The sequence below is a fragment of the Dipodomys ordii genome, unplaced genomic scaffold (assembly GCF_000151885.1).
Source record: "Dipodomys ordii isolate 6190 unplaced genomic scaffold, Dord_2.0 Scaffold135, whole genome shotgun sequence".
NCBI lineage: Eukaryota > Metazoa > Chordata > Mammalia > Rodentia > Heteromyidae > Dipodomys > Dipodomys ordii.
The window spans coordinates 2,341,226-2,365,170 of NW_012267351.1; the positions used below are offsets into that span (position 1 = coordinate 2,341,226).

General features: G+C 49.7%; 2 protein-coding genes across 2 annotated transcripts in view; one reads left to right on the forward strand and one right to left on the reverse strand.

The window, feature by feature from the left end:
• Positions 1–14,795, forward strand: part of LOC105996679 (chromosome unknown open reading frame, human C5orf45) — a 16,049-nt gene extending 1,254 nt beyond the window's left edge. Inside the window, exons 2-5 of the mRNA XM_013030865.1 lie at positions 669–728; positions 8,335–8,423; positions 11,245–11,323; positions 13,991–14,795. Coding sequence (XP_012886319.1) covers positions 669–728; positions 8,335–8,423; positions 11,245–11,323; positions 13,991–14,470 — 708 coding nt within the window. The 3' untranslated portion in view covers positions 14,471–14,795. The remainder of the gene's footprint in view (positions 1–668; positions 729–8,334; positions 8,424–11,244; positions 11,324–13,990) is intronic.
• Positions 14,796–14,892: 97 nt separating this feature from the next.
• Sqstm1 (sequestosome 1) lies at positions 14,893–23,350 on the reverse strand. The gene is made up of 7 exons (XM_013030980.1): positions 23,255–23,350; positions 22,612–22,841; positions 22,373–22,514; positions 21,545–21,625; positions 18,998–19,212; positions 18,497–18,692; positions 14,893–15,567 (listed from the first exon to the last, which is right to left on the reverse strand). Exons 1-7 carry the CDS (start codon positions 23,301–23,303, stop codon positions 15,410–15,412), a joined length of 1,071 nt encoding a protein of 356 aa, XP_012886434.1. The 5' UTR covers positions 23,304–23,350; the 3' UTR covers positions 14,893–15,409.
• Between the last annotated feature and the right edge of the window lie 595 nt (positions 23,351–23,945).

Sequence of the window (23,945 nt, forward strand, 5' to 3'; positions counted from 1 at the left end):
CCCGCGGACGCCCCGCCCCGCGGACGCCCCGCCCCGCGGACGCCCCGCCCCGCGGACGCCTCGCGCGTGCCAAACACGGCAGTCGATTGCGTTGTTGGTAGAAGATGGGATCTTTCCCCGGAGCCCAGGGTCTCCCCTGCCTCGGCCTCACGAGTTCTGGGATGCCGGAGTGTATCCCACCACGTTTCTGTCGATGCTGTTGCGCCTTAGAATCTCTTTGGGCCCAAGGGTGGCGATGCAGCACTTGAGCCACGGCTCCGCTTTGACTTTTTAGAGAGTCCCATGGACTTTCCCTGCACGGGCTGGCTTCAAACCACGATCCTAAGAGCTAAGCCTTCTGAGTAGGGAGGATTCCCGGCAGGAGCCACGGACCCCCACCAGTATTTCATAAAATCCACCATGTAGCAAAATTGTTAGTTTTGTATAATTGTCTGAGTTGTATTTCTAGAGTGTTTCTTTTTTCCTTTTTATTTTGTGCGGATACTGGGGCTTGGACTTCAGGGCCTCCTCTCCCTCTTGCTTGATTTTTTATTTATTTTTTCTCTAAGGCTGGCACTTGAGTCACACTCCCTAGTTAGCTTCAAACCACAGTCCTCAGCTTCCTGATTAGCCAGGTCTACAGGGATGAGCCACCTGCTCCCAGCTTTATTTCTGCAATTTCATTTCAGGTGAAAAAGAGTCTGAAATGGACGTGCAAGGCTTGTGGAGAGAAACAGTCCTTCCTACGGGTGAGTTCCCAGAAGTGCCCAGACAGCTCCTGCTCCCTCCGTTCCCACCCTCCCCCTTCACCAGTGGAAATGCATGGAGCAGAGCCTGCAAAGAACACTAATAGTGTTGGACACACGTGTGTTTGCACACACACGCAAGCATATAATTTAAAAGTAGCCTCGGTACCATGAAAGGAAAGTGACATCAGGTAGAAAGGTAACAGAAGCCAGGCATAGTGGGCTCAGCGGAAGGCTGTTGGATGGCAGCTGGGGGGATGGGGAGAGCAGGTGCGGAAGTGGAGCAAATCTGTAGATTGCCTGGCACACATCGGCATCTTTCTGACCCAACCAAACTCTCCTGATTCATGTTGCCCGCGTCCCTTCTGCTGGGTTCTTTTCCTGACCCCGTCTTTCTCACCTGTGCCCCCATCATTCTCTTTGAAACTATCCAAGCCCACTTTCTTTTAGGGCCTCTGTAATCCCTGGGGGCTCCCCCTCTTCTTGTGCTGATTGGAAGTTGCATGTGGCTGTGTTGGTGTGAGCGTTGTCTCCATGGCAGCAGAGGCTCCGCCTAGTTTCTTTGGGGATGTTCCTTCAGCTCTTAGTTAGCACCACCGCCTCCTAAGTGCTTGATCTTAAGTGTTGAGTAAGAGCCCAGGCCCGCATCGCTGGGTCGATTTGGGTCTTCACTGTGATGAACAACTGCAGCAAAGCCTTTTATGGTGGTGGTGATTGAACCCAGGGCCTTGGGCGTGCCAGGCAGCTGCAACAGTGAAACTTTTTCAACTGCCCTTTTGTTCACTCAACCAGCTGTTTGTGTCCTTAGGACAAAGTCCTAGAAGTGGAGTGGCTTTAGAGGTATTTTCCCATTAAGGTTCTGGTTGGTTGGTTGGTGATAACTGTGTTTGGCCTTGGGTCCTCTGCACCGGGTCTGCAGGTGTCCTCGCAATGCACCCCCACCCAGGTTCTTTTAGTTACTGTTAATAGCCAAAAACATGTCAGAACGGCTTCTGGCAAATAAAAACCAAAAGGCTGTCAACATTATATAGGGTATCGGGGTCCCAGGGCAGAACTCCCCCAGCCTTGTAGTCCTAGCTACTTGGGAGATGGAGATCAGGAAATTGAGGCCAGGGCAAGGCCTCCAGAGGCAGGGCAGTGTTGCACCTGTCACTCAGCGACACAGGGAAGCACAAGTAGGAGGACTTACAACTCAGGCTGCTCTGGGCATACAGTGAGACCTACCTGGAAATAACCAGCGCAGAGTCGGGCTGGAGACATGGCTCAAGTGATAGAGTGCCTGCCTAGAAAATGTGAGGCTCAATCCTCAGTAACACACCATAAAAAAACTGAGGAGGAGCCGGGCGCTGGTGGCCCACGCCTGTAATCCTAGCTACTCAGGAGGCTAAGATTTGAGGATTGTGGTTCAAAGCCACCCCGCAGGCAGGAGAGACTGTGAGACTCCTATCTCCAATAAACCACCAGAAAACCGGAAGTGGCGCTGTAGCTCAAGTGGTAGAGCGCTTGCCTTGAGCTGAAGAGCTGAGGGACAGTGCCCAGGCCCACAGTTCAAGCCCCACGACCGACAAAAAAAAAAAAAAAACTGAGAAGGCTGAAACACAAGTTTGGGGCCAGCTTGGACCACATAGGGTTCCAGGCTAACCTGGGCTACAAAGTGAGATTCTGACCAATCAGACCAGAACTCCTGATGGTATGGAGAATGAAGGAGTTTGAATACTCTCCAAACAGGTTATTTGCAAGTATGAAAATGGACAGTGACACCTATTTGGAGAGGTGGTTTGTTGTTGTTTTTTTTTGGGGGGGGCAGGGGAGGCAGCGATAGTGGTAGAAGGAGTGAGATTGATTGGAAATCAGTGTCATATGTGAAATATGGTAATTAAATCTCCCATATAACTCATATGTAAGCTAATTTAAAGAAAAAATAGAACACCTGAAAAACTAGCCAAGTGTGGAAATGCATCTCTATAATACTACCTACTAGGAGGCTGAGGCAGAAGGATTATGAGTTCAAGAAAAGCCTGGGCTTACCTACAGGCCCTGTTTCAAAGAAAGAAAAAAACAAAACAAAAATAAAAAATGGCACTTGTGACTCAAACCTAGTTAGTTGTTCAAGAGGCTAAGACCTAGAGGATCGCAGTTCAAAGCCAGACCAGGCAGAAAAACCGTGGAAACTCATCTGTAGGTAACCAGCAGAGTACCAGACTGGAGCATGGCTCAGGTGGTAGATCACCAGCCATAAGCAAGCAGATGAAGCGAGAAAGTGCAGCCCTGAGTTCAGACCCTAGTCTCAGCCCCCCCTCCCCAAGAAGAGATGCAGACAAGCTTCATCCTGTCCCCTAACCCCGTCTCTCGTTCACTTTCTCCCTGTGTCTCTCCTGCCTTTTCTTCTCCTTCTCTGTTTCTCCTGGAGAGTTTACAGCACCATACCCTGCTTGGGACCCACAGAAACTCCTCTACACCAGCTGAAATGGCTGATACCCAATTGTGAAGTCCTGGGAGGAGCCACCTGGTTGGCCCCCACAGATGCCTATCAAAACACGTTCGTGTTCGGTCCAGTCGGCTGGGACTGCCACTCAGCTGGGCAGGCACAGCACAGCCTGCTGCTTTTTTGACATGTCTCCATGAGGAAGGGAAACCAAGCTGCAGGGTCTCTTCCCAGCATAAGCCATATGGGGGAGGGGGTGGCAGTGCATATTGAAGGTGGGGATGCTGCATTCGTTTTCTCTTTGTAGTGGCAAAGTACCTGACACACATAAAGGGGCAAAGATTGATTTTAGCTCAGTTCAGGGGTGGCCGGTCCTGGAGCAGGAGCAGCTGAGGGAACCAGGCCAGGAAGTAACCCCACACGCGTGCCCCAGGGACCTTCCTCCACTGCCGCCCATCGCTGCCTCCCAGTAGTCCTCAGATTTTGAATGCATCTTGGATTAAACCATGCATTAGGTCACTTTCAATTCCTGAAAGCTTGAGCAACCACACCCCATTAGTGCGAGCCTGCGGGGGGGGGGGGGGTAGGTCCTATATTTAACAAGCAGGCTGCTCAAGGTTAAACACACTAGAAATGGACGGCAGTAGCTCTGCAGTAAAGCATGTGCTTAGCATATGCAAGGCCCTGGATTTAATCCCCAGCACTGCACCCCAAAAAGCCTTTAATGCTCTTTTGACTTTGCATCATTTTAGTGGGGAGGAGATTTAACTCAGTGCCTTACACCCGCCCCCCCCAAGCCCTTGATACTTTCTGTTGTGTAGCCCAAACTGGGCAACAACTACCAAGGGCTGTGATTACAGGCATTTACTGCCCCACAGGCTCCCTGACATCGTAAATGCCCTGTTTAATGTCTTCCTAAGAAAAGGCCAACATGGGGCTGGGAAGGTGGCTCAGTGGAAGAGCGCTTGCCTTGCATGCCTGAGGCCCTGGGTTCGATTCCTCAGCACCACATAAGCAAAAAGAAAAAAGCCGGAAGTGGCGCTGTGGCTCAAGTGGTAGAGTGCTAGGCTTGAGCTGAAGAGCTGAGGGACAGCGCCCAGGCCCAGAGTTCAGGTCCCACAACCGGACCCCCCCCCACCAAAAAAAAAAAAAAAAAAGGCCAACATGGGCTGGAATGTGGCTTATTGGTAAGTGTTTGCCTAGGATGTATGAAGCCCTAGGTTTGATTCCTCAGTACCACATACACATAAACAGAAAAAGCTGGAAGTGGCACTGCAGCTCAAGGAGTGTGCTAGCCTAGAACAAAAGAAGCTCAAGGACAGTGCCCAGGCTCTGAGTTCAAGTCCTAGGGTTGGCCAAAAAACAAAAATCTCTGGGAAAGAGGGAACAGCTGGTGCTATGTAAAACAAAAGAAATGTACATACCACCCAATGTGGAAGAAATAACTGTATTGCAAAGCTGATAGAACTCATACATGTTATTGACCATGATAGACAATTTGCCCCATGAAAGTTAGAATGTGTTTGTGACTTTAAGCATCACTGTCCCACAGTACTGTGAAATGTGGGAAATTATGTAACCACTTAATCACAATAAAGAATTTGAGCTGGGCGCTGGTGGCTCAGGCCTGTAATCCTAGCTACTGAGGAGGCTGAGATCTGAGGATTATGGTTCAAAGCCAGCCTGGGCAGAAAAGTCCATGAAACTCTTATCTCCAATAAACCACTCAAAAACTGGAAGTGGTGCTGTGGCTCAAGTGGTAGAGCGCTCGCCTTGAGCTGAGCTAAGGGACAGCGCCCAAGCCCAGAGTTCAAGCCCCACAACCGACCAAAAAAAGAATTTGAAAAACTGGGCTGGGAAGGTGGCTCAGTAGTAGAGCGCTTGCCTTGCATGCATGAGGCCCTGGGTTCGATTCCTCAGTATCACATAAGCAGGGGAAAAAAAGCCAGAAGTGATGCTATGGCTCAAGTGGTAGAGCGCTAGCCTTGAGCTGAAGAGCTGAGGGACAGCGCCCAGGCCCAGAGTTCAAGTCCCACCACCGACAAAAAAAAAAAAGAAAAAAAAAGGCCAACATCCAATTAAGATGAAATCTGCTTTGCATCTTTGTATTGTGCAGTGGCAGTTTTAAATAGAAGCACAGGAGTGTTTGGTGCACATTTCACAGCTCGTCTGCCTGCAAACCGCACTGGGAAGGCAGCACAAATTGAGCGCAGCTGTTTTTAGTCCTCCCTTCCTCTCCATCCCCTCCCACCACCCCTTCTTGGTGCACACCACCCTCCCTGTCATCTTGGTCACTGCCAGCTGCTCTGGGCTGGAAGGCCCTCTGTGTTGGAGTTAACCCCCCAGCGCCCCCTTCCAGGGCTTCCCGGTTGATGGTGAGGAGGGAGGGGAGGAGTGGCTTCTGGCTGGTTTTCCTGTGTGCCCCTGCTGTCCACGTGGAAAGCACACACCTGACTGTGCCCTGGGCGCTCTGGCTGCGTGCAAATGACCTGGCAGGCAGAGGGGCAGGTGCAGTGTCTCCTTGGCTCACAGAATGCCTCTTTGCCCCTTGGTACTTCGCTAGCAAAACACAAAAATGCTCAAATGATGGTACCCGTGCAGCCTCAGTTCCTGGATGCCCAGTGTAGTACCCAGAGTATGGAGACCCCCAAAAGACCACCAGAGACTAAGATCGATGCAAGCAGCAGAGTCATTTATTGCAAGCTCGAGCTTGGTCCTCTGCGCACTCGGTAACCGGTGACGCTAAGAGGCCCCAAGCATAGAATCAGCGCAGTTTTTATAGTATTAAACAAACGACTTTAAGGAACTTTTACATGAAAAAAATACATGATTGGTTAACATTTAAAGCACACTAAGCTGGGCAAATATGATTGGTTGACCTTTACAGAAAAATATCCTTGTTCCATAGCTTGACCACAAATGGTTATGAGTCACACATAGTCCAACAATATACATGGCATGCTTCACCCTGAGCTCGGAACCGGTTGGTTGGGCCATTATATGGTTTTAACTGAAACTTTTAGCCCTAAGTCACTCGGGCAATCACCTGCCTCAAGCAAATGCCACCTATGGCTCCAAGAATTGTTTGTGCATGGCTTTCTGTCTTAAATTCCTGGCATTGGGGCTAAAGTGGGTCATGAGTCAAGTCATAGAACTGAGATGGGGTGTTAAATAAAAATGGAGTTGCTTAGGTTCCTCACCAGTAGACACCAAAATCATGTATGCAATGGTGTAACCCATCCGTGTCCTCCAGCGTGCTCCTCTGAGGGTGAGCGTGGAGTACAAAATGGCAAGGGCCCCCCTATGGGGCCCAGGTTGGTCTTGAACCCCTGAGTTCACACAGTCCTTCTGCCTCAGTCTCCCCTACCACCTCCAGTGAGCATTAAATCATGACTAGATCAAGATGCATTATACTCATAGCCTAATTTGTTAGTTTCCCCCCTCCCTTTTTTTTTTTTTTTTGACCATTGTGGGCCCTGAACTCTGGGCCTGGGCGCTGTCCCTCAGCTCAAGGCTAGCACTCTACCAGTTGAGCCACAGCACCACTTCCAGCTTTTTCTGCTTATGTGGTGCTGAGGAATCGAACCCAGGGCTTCATGTTTGAAAGGCAAGCACTCTACCACTGAGCCACCTTCCCAGCCCTGTTAAAGCCCCTTTTAAGGATTACTTAAAAGATAAAGGAGCGTGCACATGCTTAGCAGAGATGAGGCGGGTCTTTTGTCAAGTATTTCCATTTGCAATTGGTAAGATCCCTGATGCTGAGCTGGTGAATGCAAAGGACCAGGTGCAGTGTCTCAATTCTATACTCTACCTCCTGGGGAGGCAGAGATCAGAATCACAGCTGGAGACCAGCTCAGGCTTAGTGGTTAGGAGCTAGTTGTCGGGTGGTGGTGTTCTCCCGTCAGCCCAGCTACAGAGCTATGACTGGCACAGTGGCTCACACTTGTCACTCGAAGCTATACGGGAAGCACAAGTAGAGTTGGAGCCTTGACTGGCTTCAGGCATAAAGCAAGACCTGACCTCAAAATTAACCAATGCAAAAAGGGACTGGGGGTGTGGCTTAAGTGGTAGAGAGCCTGCATAGCAAGTGTGTGGCCTTGAGTTCAATCCCCAGCACTGCCCAGAAGGGGGATTGCATTGCCAATGTGTTTGCACATAAGCCTGTCACCCTGTACTCAAGCGGCCAGGCTGGGGAGCCTGGTGATGCTCACCTCAAAAACAGAGTTGAAGGGCTGGGAAGGCGGCTGAGTGGTGGAGCACCCAGGCTCTAAATTCAAGCCTCAAGACCAGCACACACAAAAAAAAGATGAAAAAATCCATTCCCTTATAGGGAAGACTCAGCCACCAGACCAGCGGCAGCCCAGGGCCAGGCCCTGTGCCTGCTGGAATGGTCTTCCTAGAGCGTGTGTATAGGTGCACGCCCGGCACACTGGTACTGCAGCTTAAACTTGGTCTGTCCCTTTAGCTTTTTCACTCAAAGATAGTGCCTACCACTTGAGCCACTACTCCATCCACGTCTGGCTTTTTGATGGGTAGTTGGAGACAAGGGTCTTAAGGATTTTACTGCCTGGACTGACTTCAAACTGTGATCCTCAGATCTCAGCCTCCTGAGTAGCCAGGATTACAGGCGGGAGCCAAGCAGTGTCTTCCTGTTTGTGGCTGAAGTGTCACCTTGGGGGGACACAAAATGTGTCCACCCCCCCCCTTCTTGTGAAGCCCTTTCACGGGCTTGTGGTGTCTGGGTGTGAGCTCCATGGCGGGGACTTCTGTCCGCTGCTGTGTGGCATCCACATGTAGAGCAGCGCGTGGCTCCCGTGCCAGTAGGTGCTCAGTAAACATAGATGGAACAAAATGAGCAGCTGCCCCAAGCCATGTCGTTTTGCATTCTTTCCATTGTATTCTGTTGTGTGTTGACATCATTGGTGCTTCTCTTGTGACCTTTCTATTCATTCATGTCCATTAACCATTTTGTGTGGGGCTGTGGGTGGAGTATGGATTTGATAGGCAGAGTTCAAGGGCAGCCAGGTCAAGCTGAACCACAGTTTCAGAGCCCATTCATTGATAAACATTCTAGAAATCACAGTCATACTGCCTGGGACGTGCCGGGCCTGGCAGGACTTACTCGTCCTCTCTGAGGCTCAGGCACGTCAGTGATCTGTTTCATGGGTGTTTTTTCCTTCTCAGACCTACGGTGAGGGCTCTGGTGCTGACTGCAGACGCCATGTCCAAAAATTAAATCTGCTGCAGGGACAGGCTTCCGAGCTGCCATTCAGGTACAGTTTGAAAGGCGTGTGTGACCGTGTGCTGTGGCCGCCAACACTGGGAAGCACTGCTGTGGGAAGTCCCTCAGACTCCCGAGTTTGACACTGGAGTCCGCTGAAAATTACTAAAAATGCAGGCTACAGCCAGGTGCTGGCGCTCCTGCCTGTAATCCTAGCTACTTTAAGGAGGCTGAGCTCCAGAGAGGTTCTAAGCAGGCCCAGGCAGAAAAGTCCATGTGATTCCATCTCTAAAATGACCAGCAAATAGCAGGACTGGAGACATGGCTCAAGTGGACAAGTGCCAGCCGAGCCAGGAAGTCAAGCTGTTTTTAGATAGGACTGAGGGTGTAGCTCAGGGGTGGACACATATTTAACATGTTCTAGGATGAAAACCCTGTGGACAGGGCCAGTAGGAAAAGCCCACCACAGCCAGCAGAAGCCAGGAAGGGGCAGGCAGCAGCTGCTGGGTGTCCTCCAATCTTGAGGGTCAGTTGTGACAGTGTCTACCCCCCCCCCCGGGGCTCAGCCCCCTAGACTGCCCTCTCCAGACCTGTTACAACTCCAGCTACAGGTGGAAGTTCCTGTGGCCAGCTGCTTGAGTGGCTACAGAACTCAGGACACACGAAGGGTTTATGTTTACTGCTTTATTCTGAAGATACAAAAGAGCTAGGTGAAGAGGTACGTCGAGGTCTGGAAGGGTCTCTTGAAGTTAGGGTGTGCCACCTGCCGGCATGGAGGGAGCTGTCTGGGGCTTTTATGGAGATGGGCGCTGGGGGGGAACCACAGAGGTCTGCTTCAGTAGCCGAGGCCTCCTGGGCAGCCCAGCTCCCTCCAGGGTGTGTGCAGGCCCTCGGTGAGTTCTATGGCTGCCTTAGACAAGAGAATTTGACCTTCTTTCCTGCCTGGAGATGGAGTTAGGAGCCAAGAACCATGGACAAAAACCAGTGCAACTACAGAGAACCCTAGTGGGCCTGTGCAGCGGCAGAGTGCTTGCTTAGCACGTGTGAAGCCTGAGTTTGGTGCCCAGTGACACCAAAGGGGAAAAAAAGCAAAAAGACTAAAGAAAATGGAGAGGGCTGGCAGAGTGGCCCAGGAGTAGTAGAGGTCTGCCTAGCAAGTAGAAGGCCCTGAGCTCAAACCCCAGTACTGCCAAGAATAAAAAGAGGCAGTGCGGTAAAGGCAATGTCTGAAAGGTAAGAGCAGAACATCTTCCCAAGTCAAACAGGTAACATTCCTAAAGTTTTTAGATCCACAAAATGTTTCATAGGAAATCACTGTTTTGCAGTCAGCGTTATTTGCGAACATGATTATGGATGGAGGAAATTTTGTTGTTGGTCATGGGGTGTGAACTTTGGACCTGGGTGTTGCCCTTGAGCTCTTTCGTTCAAGGCTAGCAGCTCTATCACTTTGAGCCACAGTACCACTTGTTTTTTCTGGTGGTTAGTTAGAGATAGGAGTCTCACGGGCTTTCCTGCCCAGGCTGCCTTTGAACCATAATCTTCAGGTGTGAGCCACCAGCATCCAGATTTTTTTAAAAATTTTTTAATATAGGATCAGAGAGAGGCACCAGGGGATTGTGCCTTTGTGTTTGGAGGAAGTCTTTTTTTTTTTTTTTTGGTCGGTCGTGGGGCTTGAACTCTGGGCCTGGGCGCCATCCCTCAGCTCTTCAGCTCAAGGTAAGTGCTCTACCACTTGAGCCACAGTGTCACTTCTGGTTTTCTGGTGGTTAATTGGAGATAAGAGTTTCATAGACTTTCCTGCCCAGGCTGGCTTTGATCCACAATCCTCAGATCTTAGCCCCCTGAGTAGCTAGGATTACAGGTGTGAGCTACCGTGCCCAGCTCGGGAAATCTTAATTCAAAACTAAAGTTAATGATTACCAAGGCCAACTTGCGAAACTCAGTTTTATCTTTACATAACTGCAGCAAACAACTGGATTTGTTTTTAAATCAAATACCACAGTAGCTGGTGGCTCAAATCTACAATCCTTACTACTCAAAAGCCTGAGGTTTGAAGATTGAGGTTCAAAGCCAGCTAAGGGCAGAGTCGAGAAACTCTTTGATCAAATGATCCAAGAGAAAGCTAGGATTGAGGATGTGGTTTAAGTGGTAGTAGATTGCCAACCACCAACCATGAGCAAGAATGCCTGAGTTTTTAAGCCCCAGACTTTCCTGCCCAGGCTACTTTGAACTGTGATCCTCAGATCTCAGCCTCAGCTAGGATTACAGGCATGAGCCTGGCTCAAATTTTTATCTTATTTTCGGGGTAGTAATGACAAAGGTATTTGTCTGCCTGGATGAGTTGCGTGGCTCAGTGTTGCAGATGGGAGAGGAGCTGAGCTGAGGACGTCTCCCAGCTGAGCAGTGTCCTTGTCCTCACAGTGCCAAGAGAACCTTGAGTTGATGAAGTCCGCCTTTTACTTCTCCCTGTGGTGCTGGAGATCCAGCTTCGAGCCTATGCAGCCTATGCATATTAGACAAGCGCTGTACCCGAGACCCCCAGCCCTGGAGAAGGAAGGGGAGCAGTTCAGGCTGTCCTGCACTCGTGGCTGGGCAGCTGTTTTCCTATGCCACATACCATTTTGTCTTCATAATAGCCCTGACATTTTGGGCTGCTCTTGATAGGTAAATACCTGAGGGTGGAGTACCACTAGATGGCAGTCCCCCAGCCCTGTGTGAGCTGGGTGGCCGTGGGCTGCGCTTCAGCTGGGGGATGACTGGATCACATCAAGACCCGTGTCCCCAGGAGCCTCAAAATACTCAGTATTGCTGTGAGGTCCTTGTAGCCTGTTCTTTCATCTTTGTCCCTCATCTTCCTGGTCTCTTCCCCTCAGGTGCGTGAACCCTGCCAGTGAAGTGCGTGTCACTGAAGATGATGCAGGCCAGCCACAGGATGAGAACCGCAGTGTGCAGGTAGGTGAACCTGTGTGCGTCTGTCACCGTGCCCAGCTGGGGGTTGTGACACCACGTTCCATTTATATGTTGCCAAAGGACAATTACAACACATTTAAAGGTCCTAACTGGCTGTTTGCTAGTCTAGAATCAGACAACTTTATTGCATAAAATATTCCAACAAGCTAAGCAGAAGGGGCTGATTTTATAGACAAAAGAGGGAAAGAAATCTGATTTCCAAGCAACTTCCTTAGAATAGGAAAATGGATTTAGATGCTCTAGGTGACTGGTTTGAGAAGGATTACTGCAGAGGGAATTTCGTTGAGAGCTGGCATTTCCTATATTTCGCATTCCACTTAGTGATGAGGAACATTTGACCCCACTTTTGGTCTCTGTTGGGGCCCAAAAAGAGGCTACTCCAAAATTTTGGCCACCTGTAATTTTTAACAGTATTTTATTTCCTCAACCAAGTGATGTGAACAAATGACAGCACTTGGCTTAAAGTTCCAGGGAGCACGTGTGGTAGGGTGAAGGTAGCCATGAGTGCGAGTCGCCACACTCGTGTGGGCTGGGAGAGCGGTGGCGTACTGGAGCTCACTATGTGCTGTTTCCATTTCCTTCCCTCGGCCATGGAAGTACCGGGGTTCCCTGCTCCCATCCTGTTCCTGTCTGCCATTCCTGGTAGGAAGGCATGGGTAGTGGTGATGAACAGCATGACGGCTCTTGAGACGCGTACACACAGCACTGTCCCACCAGCCCCAGACCTCGTGGGGACCATGTCTGCTCAGCCTCTGCTCCAGCTGCTCACCCTGGCTGCCTCCTCTGGCCACTGGCATTGATTTTGTTAGGAGGTGTTTACAGCCCTTCTTTGTGTCTGTCTCCCACCCAGTCAGTTTACATCATTCCAGTTTCCTCTCTTGAAAATAAACTTGTCCAGGTTGGTCTCAAACCTAAGATTCTTCCGATTCAGCTTGCTCAAAGCAGGAAGTCTTATGTGATTCTTAGGAGAAATACCTAGGGCTGAGTGCCGCCCCTAGTACAAGGAGGCGAGGGTGAGGGGAGAATGGAGGTAGGGGAGAGGAGAGATGTGGGAGGATGACGTGGAGAGGGAAAAACAGAGGGTGAGAAAGGGAGGGGGAAATTCCAACAGAGGATAGATGTGGGAGGGAGATGGGAGACTGGAGGGAGACTGAAGGAATAGGAAGAGGAGACAGAAAAGAACAGGTAGTGACGGGCTGGGAAGGTGGCTCAGTGGTAGAGCACTTGCCTTGCATACATGAGGCCCTGGGTTCGATTCCTCAAACAAAGCCCAAAGTGGCAATGTAGCTCAAGTGCTAGCCTTGAGCTGAGGGACAGAGTTCAAGCCCCACGACTAACAATAACAAAACTAGCAACAACAAACCAGGAGCAGAGACTGGATTGGTGGCTGGGCTGGGAGTCAGACACTGCACCACTGGGTGATGAGCTGGTGGGGGAAATAGAGTGCACACAGACCAGCCTCCATGGAGCCATGATGTCCAGGACCTGGAACCCCAGGAGATGGATAAGCGGAGGGTCTTCTGGTCCTGTGAGCACTGAGCAAACAGCATTGTGCAAACATGTTCTCAGCTGGACCTCTTAGGTTTTGGGGGTTTGATTTTATGTTTAGGCCCAAGCTGGCCTCAAACTCCTGGGCTTAAGCAGTCACCCTACCTCAGCCTCCCAAATAGTTGAGCCTAGGCCACAGGGCTGTTAGGCCCCAGTTGATGTCTAAGAGTCATGCACCTCACAAGCTCAGCTTAGGAGGCAGGATGTCTTCATCCTGCAGACTGGGGAACTCTACCCTGGGCTCTCCCCTAAAGACACCCAGCACTGTAGGACACAGGTCTGACTGAGAATGAGGCTGAGAATCCCCACTTGGACACTGCCTTGTGGCAAAGATCTGGTCAGCTTCAGGCTGCTCCAAGACAAGACAGCAGTCAAACTCTACTGTTGCCAATACCTACCCAGTGACTCACTGCAGTAGGTGTACAGGCCTGAATTTAGACTACAGAAATGATTGAGTTATTGTGTGCTCAGCCCAACATTCTGTGTCCTGTTTAATCTCACAGCTTGCTCAGCGGCAAAGCTGTCAGGCTACAGACTCTTCCTGGGCAGGAGTATAGGAGTGCTGTGTGTTTAAAGGGGTGGAACCCAACACTTTGTGTTGGTCCTGGGGCTTGAACTTGAGGCCTGGAATGGACAGTGTTCAAATTTAGTTTTTCAAGGATGGTCATCTACTTATTACTTGAGCCACAGCTCCACTTCTGGCTTCTTGGTGGTTATTTAGAGATTAAGAGTCTCCCTCTTTTCCTGCCCAGGCTGGCTTCCATCTGCAATTCTCAGCCTACTCAGTAGCTAGGATTACAAGCATGTGGTGGTGCCGAGCTTTATCTTTGGTTCTCGAGAAGGAGAAGCCAGCTCCCAGACAACACAGTGGCACCACCTCCTTCACACCATAACCCCATCCGGGTCCTAGAAGTAATCCTCCTACCTGGCCAGGAATAAGCAAACAGGGCAGCGATGCCAGGGTGATGTAGAGTGCACATCTTCACTCTGAGCCTGTCCCCATCGTTCCAGGACTAGCAGGCAGGACTCATCAAGTGGAGGGGTCAGTGCTGAGGCTGAGGCTCCAGGCCTAATGGAGTGCTCTTCTCTGGCTTCTTTCAGGACCATGTTGGCCTGCTGGGAACGGGGCTACAAGTCAGCCTCTGGAACTCTTCGTACAGCCACACCAGGGAGCTTGGTGGTCCTCAATGGAAACCAGGTCCTGCGTCCTACAGTAAAGCTCCATCTTCTAAGTGGGCACGATTTCTCTCATCACCTGGAAACAGCTCACATGTGGACACAGAGCCAGCAAGCTCACTCCTGAGGGGCCCCAGTCCAGCTGGCCCAGCATATGCTGAGCAAGAGACTCCTGAGACTGAAACCTCAGGGAACGTTTGCTCAAGTTGGCCGCTTGCCACCATCCAGCTTCCTCAGGCCACATGCAGCCCAGAGAGGCCCATCAGGAAGAACCTCGAGGGATCATGGGACACAACAACTCCTTGGGTGCAGGCAAAGCCTTTGGCCCAAGAAACACAGAAGGCTCCATCAGTGAGCCTATGCAACCTCTTTACAACTGGGGAAGACTTTGATGATGACCTGTGAACTGCGGTCATCACTACCTCTCTCATTTTTAGACTACATTCTGAAACAAGAGCTTGAGTCCACAATTATTAAAACATTTTTCACTGCAACCAGTAAAGGACCGCGCAACCTTGCTTGAAGTGTTTAACCTAAGTTTTAATTGGTTAAAAATTGGGTAACAAGACAACTACAGAGGAATTTCTTACTTTAAAAGCAGCTGACAGGTCTGGACAGGAAAAGTAGAGTGATGGCAGCACTCAAGAAAGAACCTAAGCTAGGTGCTGGTGGCTCACGCCTGTAATCCAAGCTACTCAGGAGGCTGAGATCTGGGGATTGTGGTTCAAAGCCAGTCAGGGCAGAAAGCCCTTGAGATTATTTCCAATTAACCAGCAAAAAGCTAGAAGTGGAGCTGTGGGGCTCAATGAGAGAGCACTAGCCTTGACTGACAGAGCTAGGGACAGTGCTCAGGCCAAGTTTAAGCCTCATGATGCGCGGCACGCGCGCTCACACACACACACAAAACACCACTGTTAAGGCTCAACTGTGAGCCTAGCCTCAGGAGAAACCCAATGACCACAGGGCTTGCTCTCTAGAGCATTATCATTTGTGAAAAATCAACTGTTACTTTTAAAAACAGAAAAGGTGGCCATTAGGCAGGACACTGGGTACTGCTGGTGTGATGCTAGCGGGGAGGATGTAGCCAGGCCTCAGAAGGGAAGCTCTGGAGCTAGTTCTATTCTCAGACATCGGCATGCCTTGTACACATGCATTATGTGCAACTTGCCCCTCCTGCCCCCTCCTACTGCTCTAAATGGCTTCATGCATCCCCACCCCACAGATTCTGGAAGAATGCTGAGAAACTAGCCATTATCGGTAAGGCCCTGCTGCTCAATGCTAACTCAAGACAACTATAAGACAGAGAAAGAGGTACACAGGATGGTAGGGTCTTGACACAAACTGTCACAATGGCGGTGGGTGCTTCGAATATTGGATGGTGTCCAGAGCAGCTCCAATATCAAAATTCTTGGTCTGTAGAAGCCTGGTGAGCCAGCCACCTTCATCTGAGAACCCCATGGACAGCATCTGAGAAAGTGACTCAATCAGCCGGGGGTCAGCCTCTGCCAAAAACAATACAAGAAGCCATGAGGGGGGAGTGTCACAGCCATATGTTACTCAGGGCAGAGCTTCCTGTCCAGAGCCCATTAGCCTTAACAGGGATGCACAGAGGCAGGCGTGGCAAGCTTATCCTCTGAACTGCTACCTAAACATTTTGAGGCTTGCTGTGCAAGCTGCCAAAGGCTGTCACACCACCCATCTCTGCTATTATAGCATGAAGACAGCCAGTAACACTTCTGAGCAATTGGGTTCTAATAAAACTTTGCCAGATATGATAGCACACACCTATGACTATAGCCACTTGGGAGGAGTGAGGCAAAGAGATCACTTGATCCCAGGAGTTCAAGACCAACCTAGGCAACATTGCCACCAAAAAACCAACAAATGATGGGCATGGTTTTGTGGGCCTATAATTCAAACCTTCACGTGAAAGCAGCAGAGCTGCCTAGCCTGGACTATATCATAGCAAGACTGGAATTGACTATCATCTAATTGTCACATGTATTCTGACTTCTTTCCAACTTTTTTTTTAAAGGAGACCAAACCCAGGGGCAAATGCTCTATCCATTAAGCTACATCTCCAGCCCTTAAAGTTTATTTTAAAATTCCGTTTCACTTCCCAACCCCGCAAAAGTGTAAGAAACAAGCCAATGTGCAGGGTCAGGCCTATAATCCCAGCAAGAAGACTGCTAAGCACAAAAATTAAAGAGTCTCGGGCTGGGAAGGTGGCTCAGTGGTAGAGCGCTTGCCTTGCATGCCTGAGGCCCTAGGTTCGATTCCTCAGCACCACATAAGCAAAAAGAAAAAAATCCAGAAGTGGGGCTGTGGCTCAGGTGGTAGACTTGAGCTGAAGAGCTGAGGGATAGTGCCCAGGCCCAGAGTTCAGGCCCCATGACTGGACCAAAAAAAAAATAAAAATTAAGAGTCTGAAAGCAGCCTGGGCGATGTAGTTCAAGACTAGCCTGGCTGATAAGACTATATCAAGTAAGTAATAGGGCTGGGTAAATGATAGAGCACCTGCAAGTGTAAGAACCTTAAGAACCTGAGGACATTTATAGAGACTGACTTGTCCCCTGTACTCCAAGGCAAATATATATATATTGACCCAAAGATAGGTTATCCACTTAGACATTAAACAGTGCTTGAGAGTAAACTACAGCTATGCTGGGTGTCAGGGGCTCACACTAGTAATTCTAGCTACTCAAGAGGCTGAGATCTGAGGATCGAGGTTCAGAAACTGCCTTATCTCCAATTAACTATAAAAAATGCAGAAATTGCTGGGCATTGGTGGCTCATGCCTGTAATCCTAGCTACTCAGGAGGCTGAAATATGAAGATCATGCACAGTTCAAAGCCAGCCCAGAGGGTTGGGGGGGGGATGAGAAGGGATGGGAAGGGGAAACAAAGGAGGAGGCTACAATGCTTGATAAGAAATGTACCCATTATCTTGAGAATGTAATTGTACAGTATTTTCACAATAAAAAGCCAGCCCAGGCAGGAAAGTCTGTAAGATTCATCTCCAATTAATCACCTGAAAACAGGAAGTAGCACTGTGGCTTGAAGTGGCAGAGCGCTAGCCTTGAGCTGAAGAGCTCAGGGACAGCACCTAGGCCCTGCCCTGAGTTCAAGCCGAGCATGCGCCACAACACACAGACACACCACTACAGCTGGGTACCAGCTACCTCTTCATGTACTCAAGGCTGCCCTGTCCTACTGCCTTCTCCACTAAGAACTTTGCATGTGCTGGATCTAGGCTGTGACACCAGCTATCAATAAAGTCAACAGTAGGAGGACGTGCTCATGGTCTGAGACCTCTCTTTAGTAGTAGAAAGGAGGCCACACCCACTGCTGCCTTCTTAGTCTGGGTGTTGAGCTTTAGCAAACACTGAAATAGTTGTTTCTGTCGTGGTACTAGCTACGCAGGAGCTCTACCACCAAGCCACACTACCAGTTTTCTCTCATCAATAGACAAGCCCCTTGATGTTAGGGAAATGAACCCTAAGCTATGTATTCAAATGTTTTTTTTTTTCTTTCATGCATTTCTTCGTTGTTTTGTATGTCCCTCCCCCACGGTATAACCCCTTTCACTGTATTTGATGTTGGTATAATTTGTGGAGAGGAAGGGGAAAAACATCGTTTAAATAGGGATACAGGTGGACCCATTGCAACAATGAGATGTACAAGTCGTTATGTTGAAAACAAACTTTACAACTTTGGTGCGGGGGTGGGGGTGGGGGGAAGATTGGGGGGGAGGATGGGAAGGGGAAACAAAGGAGGAGGCTACAATGCTTGATAAGAAATGTACTCATGGGCTGGGAAGGTGGCTCAGTGGTAGAGCACTTGCCTTGCATGCCTGAGGCCCTGGGTTAGATTCCTCAGCACCACATAAGCAAAAAGAAAAAAGCCGGAAGTGGCGCTGTGGCTCAAGTGGTAGAGCACTAGCCTTGAGCTGAAGAGCTGAGGGACAGCGCCCAGGCCCAGAGTTCAGGCCCCACGACCGGACCCAAAAAAAAAAAAAAAAAAAAATGTACTCATTATCTTGCCCATGTAATTGTAACCCCTCTGTACAGTATTTCCACAATTTAAAAAAAAAAAAAGGAAAGAAAAAAAAATAGACAAGCCCCGTCAGGTGCTGCTGAACTATGCCTACAATCCTAGCTACTCTGAAAGCTGAGATCTAATGATCAAGGTTGAAAGAGTGGACAGGAAAGTCCATGCTAATCTCCACTGAATATCAAAAAGCTGCCAAGTAGAGGTGTGGTTGAAGTGGTAAGGTGCCAACCCTGGGTGAAAAAGCTTAGCAAGCCTGAGTCCCTTGAGTTCAAGCCCCAATGCCTGAATGACTAAATGACAAGTCCTATAGAAGAGGCCAGTTCATCCTTTGGTCTGTGCTGCTAACATGAGAAGGGGACGGAATCCTCCCACCACTTGCCTGGTGGAAGGTGTGGGTATAAAGCGGCCTCCTTCAGTCCTGTAGGTCCCTCCTGGGAAGGATCAAGAGAGCTGGGCCCTTCTGATTCTGGCATCTGTAGAGACTGGAGTTCTCCTGTAGATGGATCCACTTCTTTAGAAGACAAATGAGTCCAGTCATCATCTCCTCCTGAGCAGTTATCAGACTCCATCTGTTCCTAGAGGAAACAAGACTTTGAATACACATGGACCATGGGCAACTGACAAGGCGGACCACACTGCCAGTTCTCCAAAAAGAAATGGGCAACTGCGGGGAGGGGGAAAGGGAGGGAAAGAATCCTGAAGACCAGCAAAAGTTATAGGCAGCAACGCAGTGAGTCTTGCAAAGTACAAAAAGATTCGAGCAGGTCCAGAGTTAAATGGAGAACTTAAGTGTCACAGGCACACACTGAGTGGACGGAATGCCTAGGGCTGCCTAGGTGCCAGGTGAGCTAGTTTCAGCTGGCAGGAAGAACAGGCCTACCTCGGGCTGCCCCACAGACTCCAGGGCAATCTTGTTCATTTGTTCTGTCAGAGACTGGGCAGTGCCTTCACCATTTCCAGCCTGTTTTCCGACTTCAGAAGAGCAGCTGCTTGGCTGAGAACTACATTTGTCTTCTGTGCTGGAACTTTCTGGGGAGACAGGAGTCAGGCGGCTTCTCTTCCCACCATGCTCCACATCAATATCAACTTCGATGCCTAGAACCAAGCAATAAACAAAGGCCCTTTAGCCCAGAGCACTTACCTGCAGTTTAGATCTAAAAAAAAAAGTTTGGCTGGGTGCCAGTGGCTCATGCCTGTAATTCTAGCTACTCAAGAGGCTGAGATCTGAGGATTGTAGTTCAAAGCCAGCCTGAGCAGGAAAGGCTGTGAGACTCTTATCTCCAATAAACCACTCAGGAAACCACAAATGGGCACAGTGGCTCAAGTGGTAGAGTGTTAGCCTTGAGCTGAAGAGTTGAGGGACAGTATTCAGGCCCAGAGTTCAAGCCCCATGACTGGGGGCAGGGGGCAGGGGGGGAGGTGAGTCTGGGGTCTGGTGTTAGTGACTGATGCCTGTAATCTCAAGAGACTGAGATCTGAGGATCCCGCCCAGGTGGGAAAGTCTGTAAGACTCATCTCCAATTAAATCACAGAAGTAGCTCTGTGGCTCAAATTGTAGAGTACTAGCCTTAAGCACAAAAGCTCAGGGACAGTACCCAGGCCCTGAGTTGGAGCCTCATGACTGACAAAAAACTGAGGACTGTGGTGTAGGGAGCACTTACACTTAGTCCCATCAGCATGAAGCGCAGGACACTGGCACTTAGCATGCTCAGAACCACACAGAGATGCAACCCCATGAGCCAGAAACAAAAGTCTGTTTCCATTTTCAAGATCCCCAGGGACAAACTGCCCTTCACCACCCTTGCCCCAAAATCCTCTTGACTTCTAAAAATTCTGATGTGTGCATCACACTGGACCTTTCCTCATCCAATTTGATAAAACATTAAACATTAACTTCAGATAATACCCAAGGTCAGCTTTAAGCCAAAAGTCCAGAGAGCTTGTTTCTCCTGTCCAGGCCTTGGAACAGGGTGAGGGCCAATACAAGTAGCTGAACACTCCAGCCCGTGCTGAAGCCTACGTGATGCCCTGCTTGCTCATACAGGGCCTCATGATACAACAAATGCCCACATTACGAACTAGGCTCAGGCAGACAAGCAAACTGGAAGCTAGATGTACAGTACACAAGGACAGCCCAGGACAGCACATGCCCATTGGAGATATCAGGGCAGATTAAATACAAAGATTACTGCCCACAATTTAGAGTCAAACTGCTCCTTTGCTAAAGTTAGTGAAAACTCTCCTTTGGCCACACACCATCCCATTCCCCAGAGACAATGCAGCCCTTTTTCAACCCCTGCTGCTCTGGCTCAAGTTCATTCTTTTCTCTGTCCCCCCACCTTCATTCTCTCCTTTTCCCTGTCCCAGTCTTCACCTCTCATTTTCCATTATCTCGTCCACTTCCGCAGTCTTTTCCCTGGCCCTCCTCCTCCAGCCTCTTCTATCAGTTTTCTTTCAGACACTAAACCAAACCTCTACCCATGCTGACGAGATCCCCCCTGACATTGCAGGGATGTGTGGTGCCATCCAGATCCCCACAGTCCCCTCTACCACCACGCCTAGCCCTGCAGCATCCACTGCCCTGCTCAGGATGCGCAGGCACTTCCTAAAGCCTGTGCCTGGAGTCAGGTCGCTGCAATCTGGGAAGGACACATTTGCTCACTCACCAACACATCTACGCTGTGCCCTGTAGCACAGGACCAGTGTTATCTAGAGTATAGAGCAGAGGGTCACCTGCTTCCATCACTCCTTTCCCCCCCAGCTGGCAGCACTCAGGAAGCAGCCAGACAAGGTCTGGAGCATAACAAAAAGGAAGAAAAAATAAAATGGCTTTTCAAGTGCTCAAGTGCAAATGCCAAGGCTGGGCTTAGGTGGAAAGGCAGACTGTTGTTTTGTTGTTGTTTTTTGTCGGTCGTGGGGCTTGAACTCTGGGCCTAGGCACTGTCCCTGCGCTCTTCAGTTCAAGGCAAGAGTTCTACCGTTTGAGCCACAGCGCCACTTCCAGTTTTTAGTGGTTTATTGGAGATAAGAGTTTCACGGAGTTTCTTGCCCGGGCTGGCTTTGAACCGTGATCCTCAGATCTCAGCCTCCTCAGTAGCTAGGATTACAGGCGTGAACCACCAGCACCCGGCTGTTGTTCCTTTAAGGTGGTGACAAGCCAGCCCTTCAGCCAGTCTAGTGGCCCTTTCTACTGAGAAGCTTGCTCCTTGATGCCACTTCTTTTACATAGAAAGCTCAGGAGTTTAGCAGGGAACCTGACCTCAGATACCCATGGCCCAGCACTTGGTAAACATAGGTTTTATACAAAACCTTGCAGTGTCAAGAGCACATTAGTTGCCTATTTTCCCTGCAACACCCCAGATAAAGGTGACAAAAGGCCACATGCAGTCACCAAACTAAGACCTCAAAGACAAAACAGCTCACTTACCCAGAGGGCTGAGGGCAGCTGCCACACTCTCCCCTATGTTCTTCAGGAAATCCACACTGGGATCCTCTGATGGACCAGAAGCTTTTGATTTTTTACAAACAAAAGATATCTTTAATTTAGCAGTTTTTGTTTTTTTTTTTTGCAACAGGATCTTACTATGTAGCCTAATTTGACCTGAAACTCAATTTTCCTGCCCTGGACTTGCAACAGAATGCAATACCATTGTATAAACTAACATGCCCAGTTTAATTCAGTGCCTCTGTCCTAGCATTTTTCCTGCTGGAGATCCCAACCACCCTGGGACACTCTGTCTCATAGGCTCATACCCACCCATTCTTCTCTCTGCCTCCCAACACGTGCCCTCATCCTCCAACGGACCACATTCTGGGCTAATTTATTTTTGTGCCAGTACTGGGACTTGGGCTTGAACTCAAGGCCTAGGCGCTATCCCTGAGCTTTTTTGTTCAAGGCTATTACATTACCATGTGTGGTTAGTTGGAGATAAGAGTCTCACAGACTTTCCTGCCAGGGCCGGTTTCAAATTGCAATCTTTGAGCCTCCTAAGTAGCTAGAATGGCAAGCATGAGCTACGGGCTTCTGGGCTACTCTTGTCTTCTTAACCTAGAGAGACTCAATGCACACTGAACATAAATACTGATAATATCTATCCTAGAAATGCTATTTACCCAAAATCAAACAAATAATCCATGCAGGTATGGGCGTTGGCAGGCATTCAGGACAGACAGCTTTTGGCTCAGGGCCCGGCAGCTCTGCCTGTCTTTGCATAGCCCACTGTCTATCTTAAGCCAGTTCAGAAGCAATCCTCACCTGATTCCACCGTGGGGTTGGGGCGGGCATCTCCAGCTCGAGGAGGACGTGGGCTCCAGTTCCCTGGTGGGCCCATCTCCCAGCCTGGCCACCCAAAATGCCCATGCTTCAGCTTCCGGAGCCAGCGACTGTGGGAGAATCCCTGTGAGGGGTAAGCAGAGGGGTAAGGGCAATGAGGGCCAGAGTCACAGGTTCCTGCCACCCTGTGTCCACCCCGAGACCACAGCAGGTCTGCTCACCTCAGAGTGGTGCCCAAAGGGGCTGGGGAACACGAGCTTGCTGTGCTCCCTGTGCAAGCCCTTCCCCTCACAGACACTACACAGGTCATAGTCTGGGCATACAGTACACTTGTAGCGAGTTCCCAACACAGGCCCATTGCAACCATCACAGATCACGTTAGGGTGCACTGAGCTTCGGGGAGCCTCCTGAACACAGGGGGGGCGGTGGTCCCGTCGGCACTCCTTTTTCTCTGCAGAGAGTAAAGAAAATCACCAGGGTGAGGCTTCGAGGTCATCCCTCCACTCTGTCACCGCAAGACTGTCCTAATCAGCAAAGGCTCACAGCCTCTCTCTCCAGACAGAATACACTTGGAATTCAGCTATCTAGCAACTGGAGAAACCGCTACAGGATACCAGGCATGTGTTTCACAGCAGCAGAACAAAGGAACCCTTGTCTACCTTTGACCTTGGTCCTCACCAAAATCCTCACCTGCCCCCAGCTCCAGGTACCAGATCCCACTCCCTCAAAGAAGATACAGTATTCCTCAGGCCAGATACAGCATTTATGATGTCCCTGGTCAGACAACCCTCTGGTTCCGGGCACCATTTTGGAGAGAAGTTAAACCTTGGCTTTACTCAGCAACACTGCAGAGCAAGCCCTTACCTTTAATGTAGATGCGGAAGATGTCATCCTTCACATAGGACAAGGCCATTGTCAGTTCCTCATCACTGGAAAAGGCAACCAAGTCCCCGTCCTCATCTAGATTTAAAATAGAGCACATCAAGGCTGGAAATGTGGTTCAGTGGTAGAATGCTTTTCCAACACATCAAAGGCTCTGGGCTCCCTCCACAGTGCCAAGGGAAAACAAAAACAACAACAAAAGCAAAGCATTTAGGCTTTTCAGCTGGACAAAAGCAGCTGCAATGTGCTGAGACCAATGCAGAAGGAACACTTTAAGGGCTCTATAAAGTTTGAGCTCAGGGAGAAGAAACAGCTGGCAAGACAGTCCACTACCTCTGACCTAACCTAGATGAGAAATGCTCCAGAGCCTGGGCCAGAACTGCATGCAGAAGGCGCAACACAAGTGTGGGGGGAGGCCCTTAGCCTCTGGGCCAGCTGCCTCTTCAGAAAGATGCCATCAGGGTCCATATCTAATCGGGCCCATGACAGTGTTCAACTGTACATGATCCCACCTGTGCCCAGTTCTTAAAAAGCCTAGCCAGGACTGGGAAGGTGGCTCAGTGGTAGAGTGCTTGCCTTGCATACATGAGGCCCTGGGTTCGATTCCTCAGCACCACATAAGCAAAAAGAAAAAAGCCGGAAGTGGCACTGTGGCTCAAGTGGTAGAGTGCTA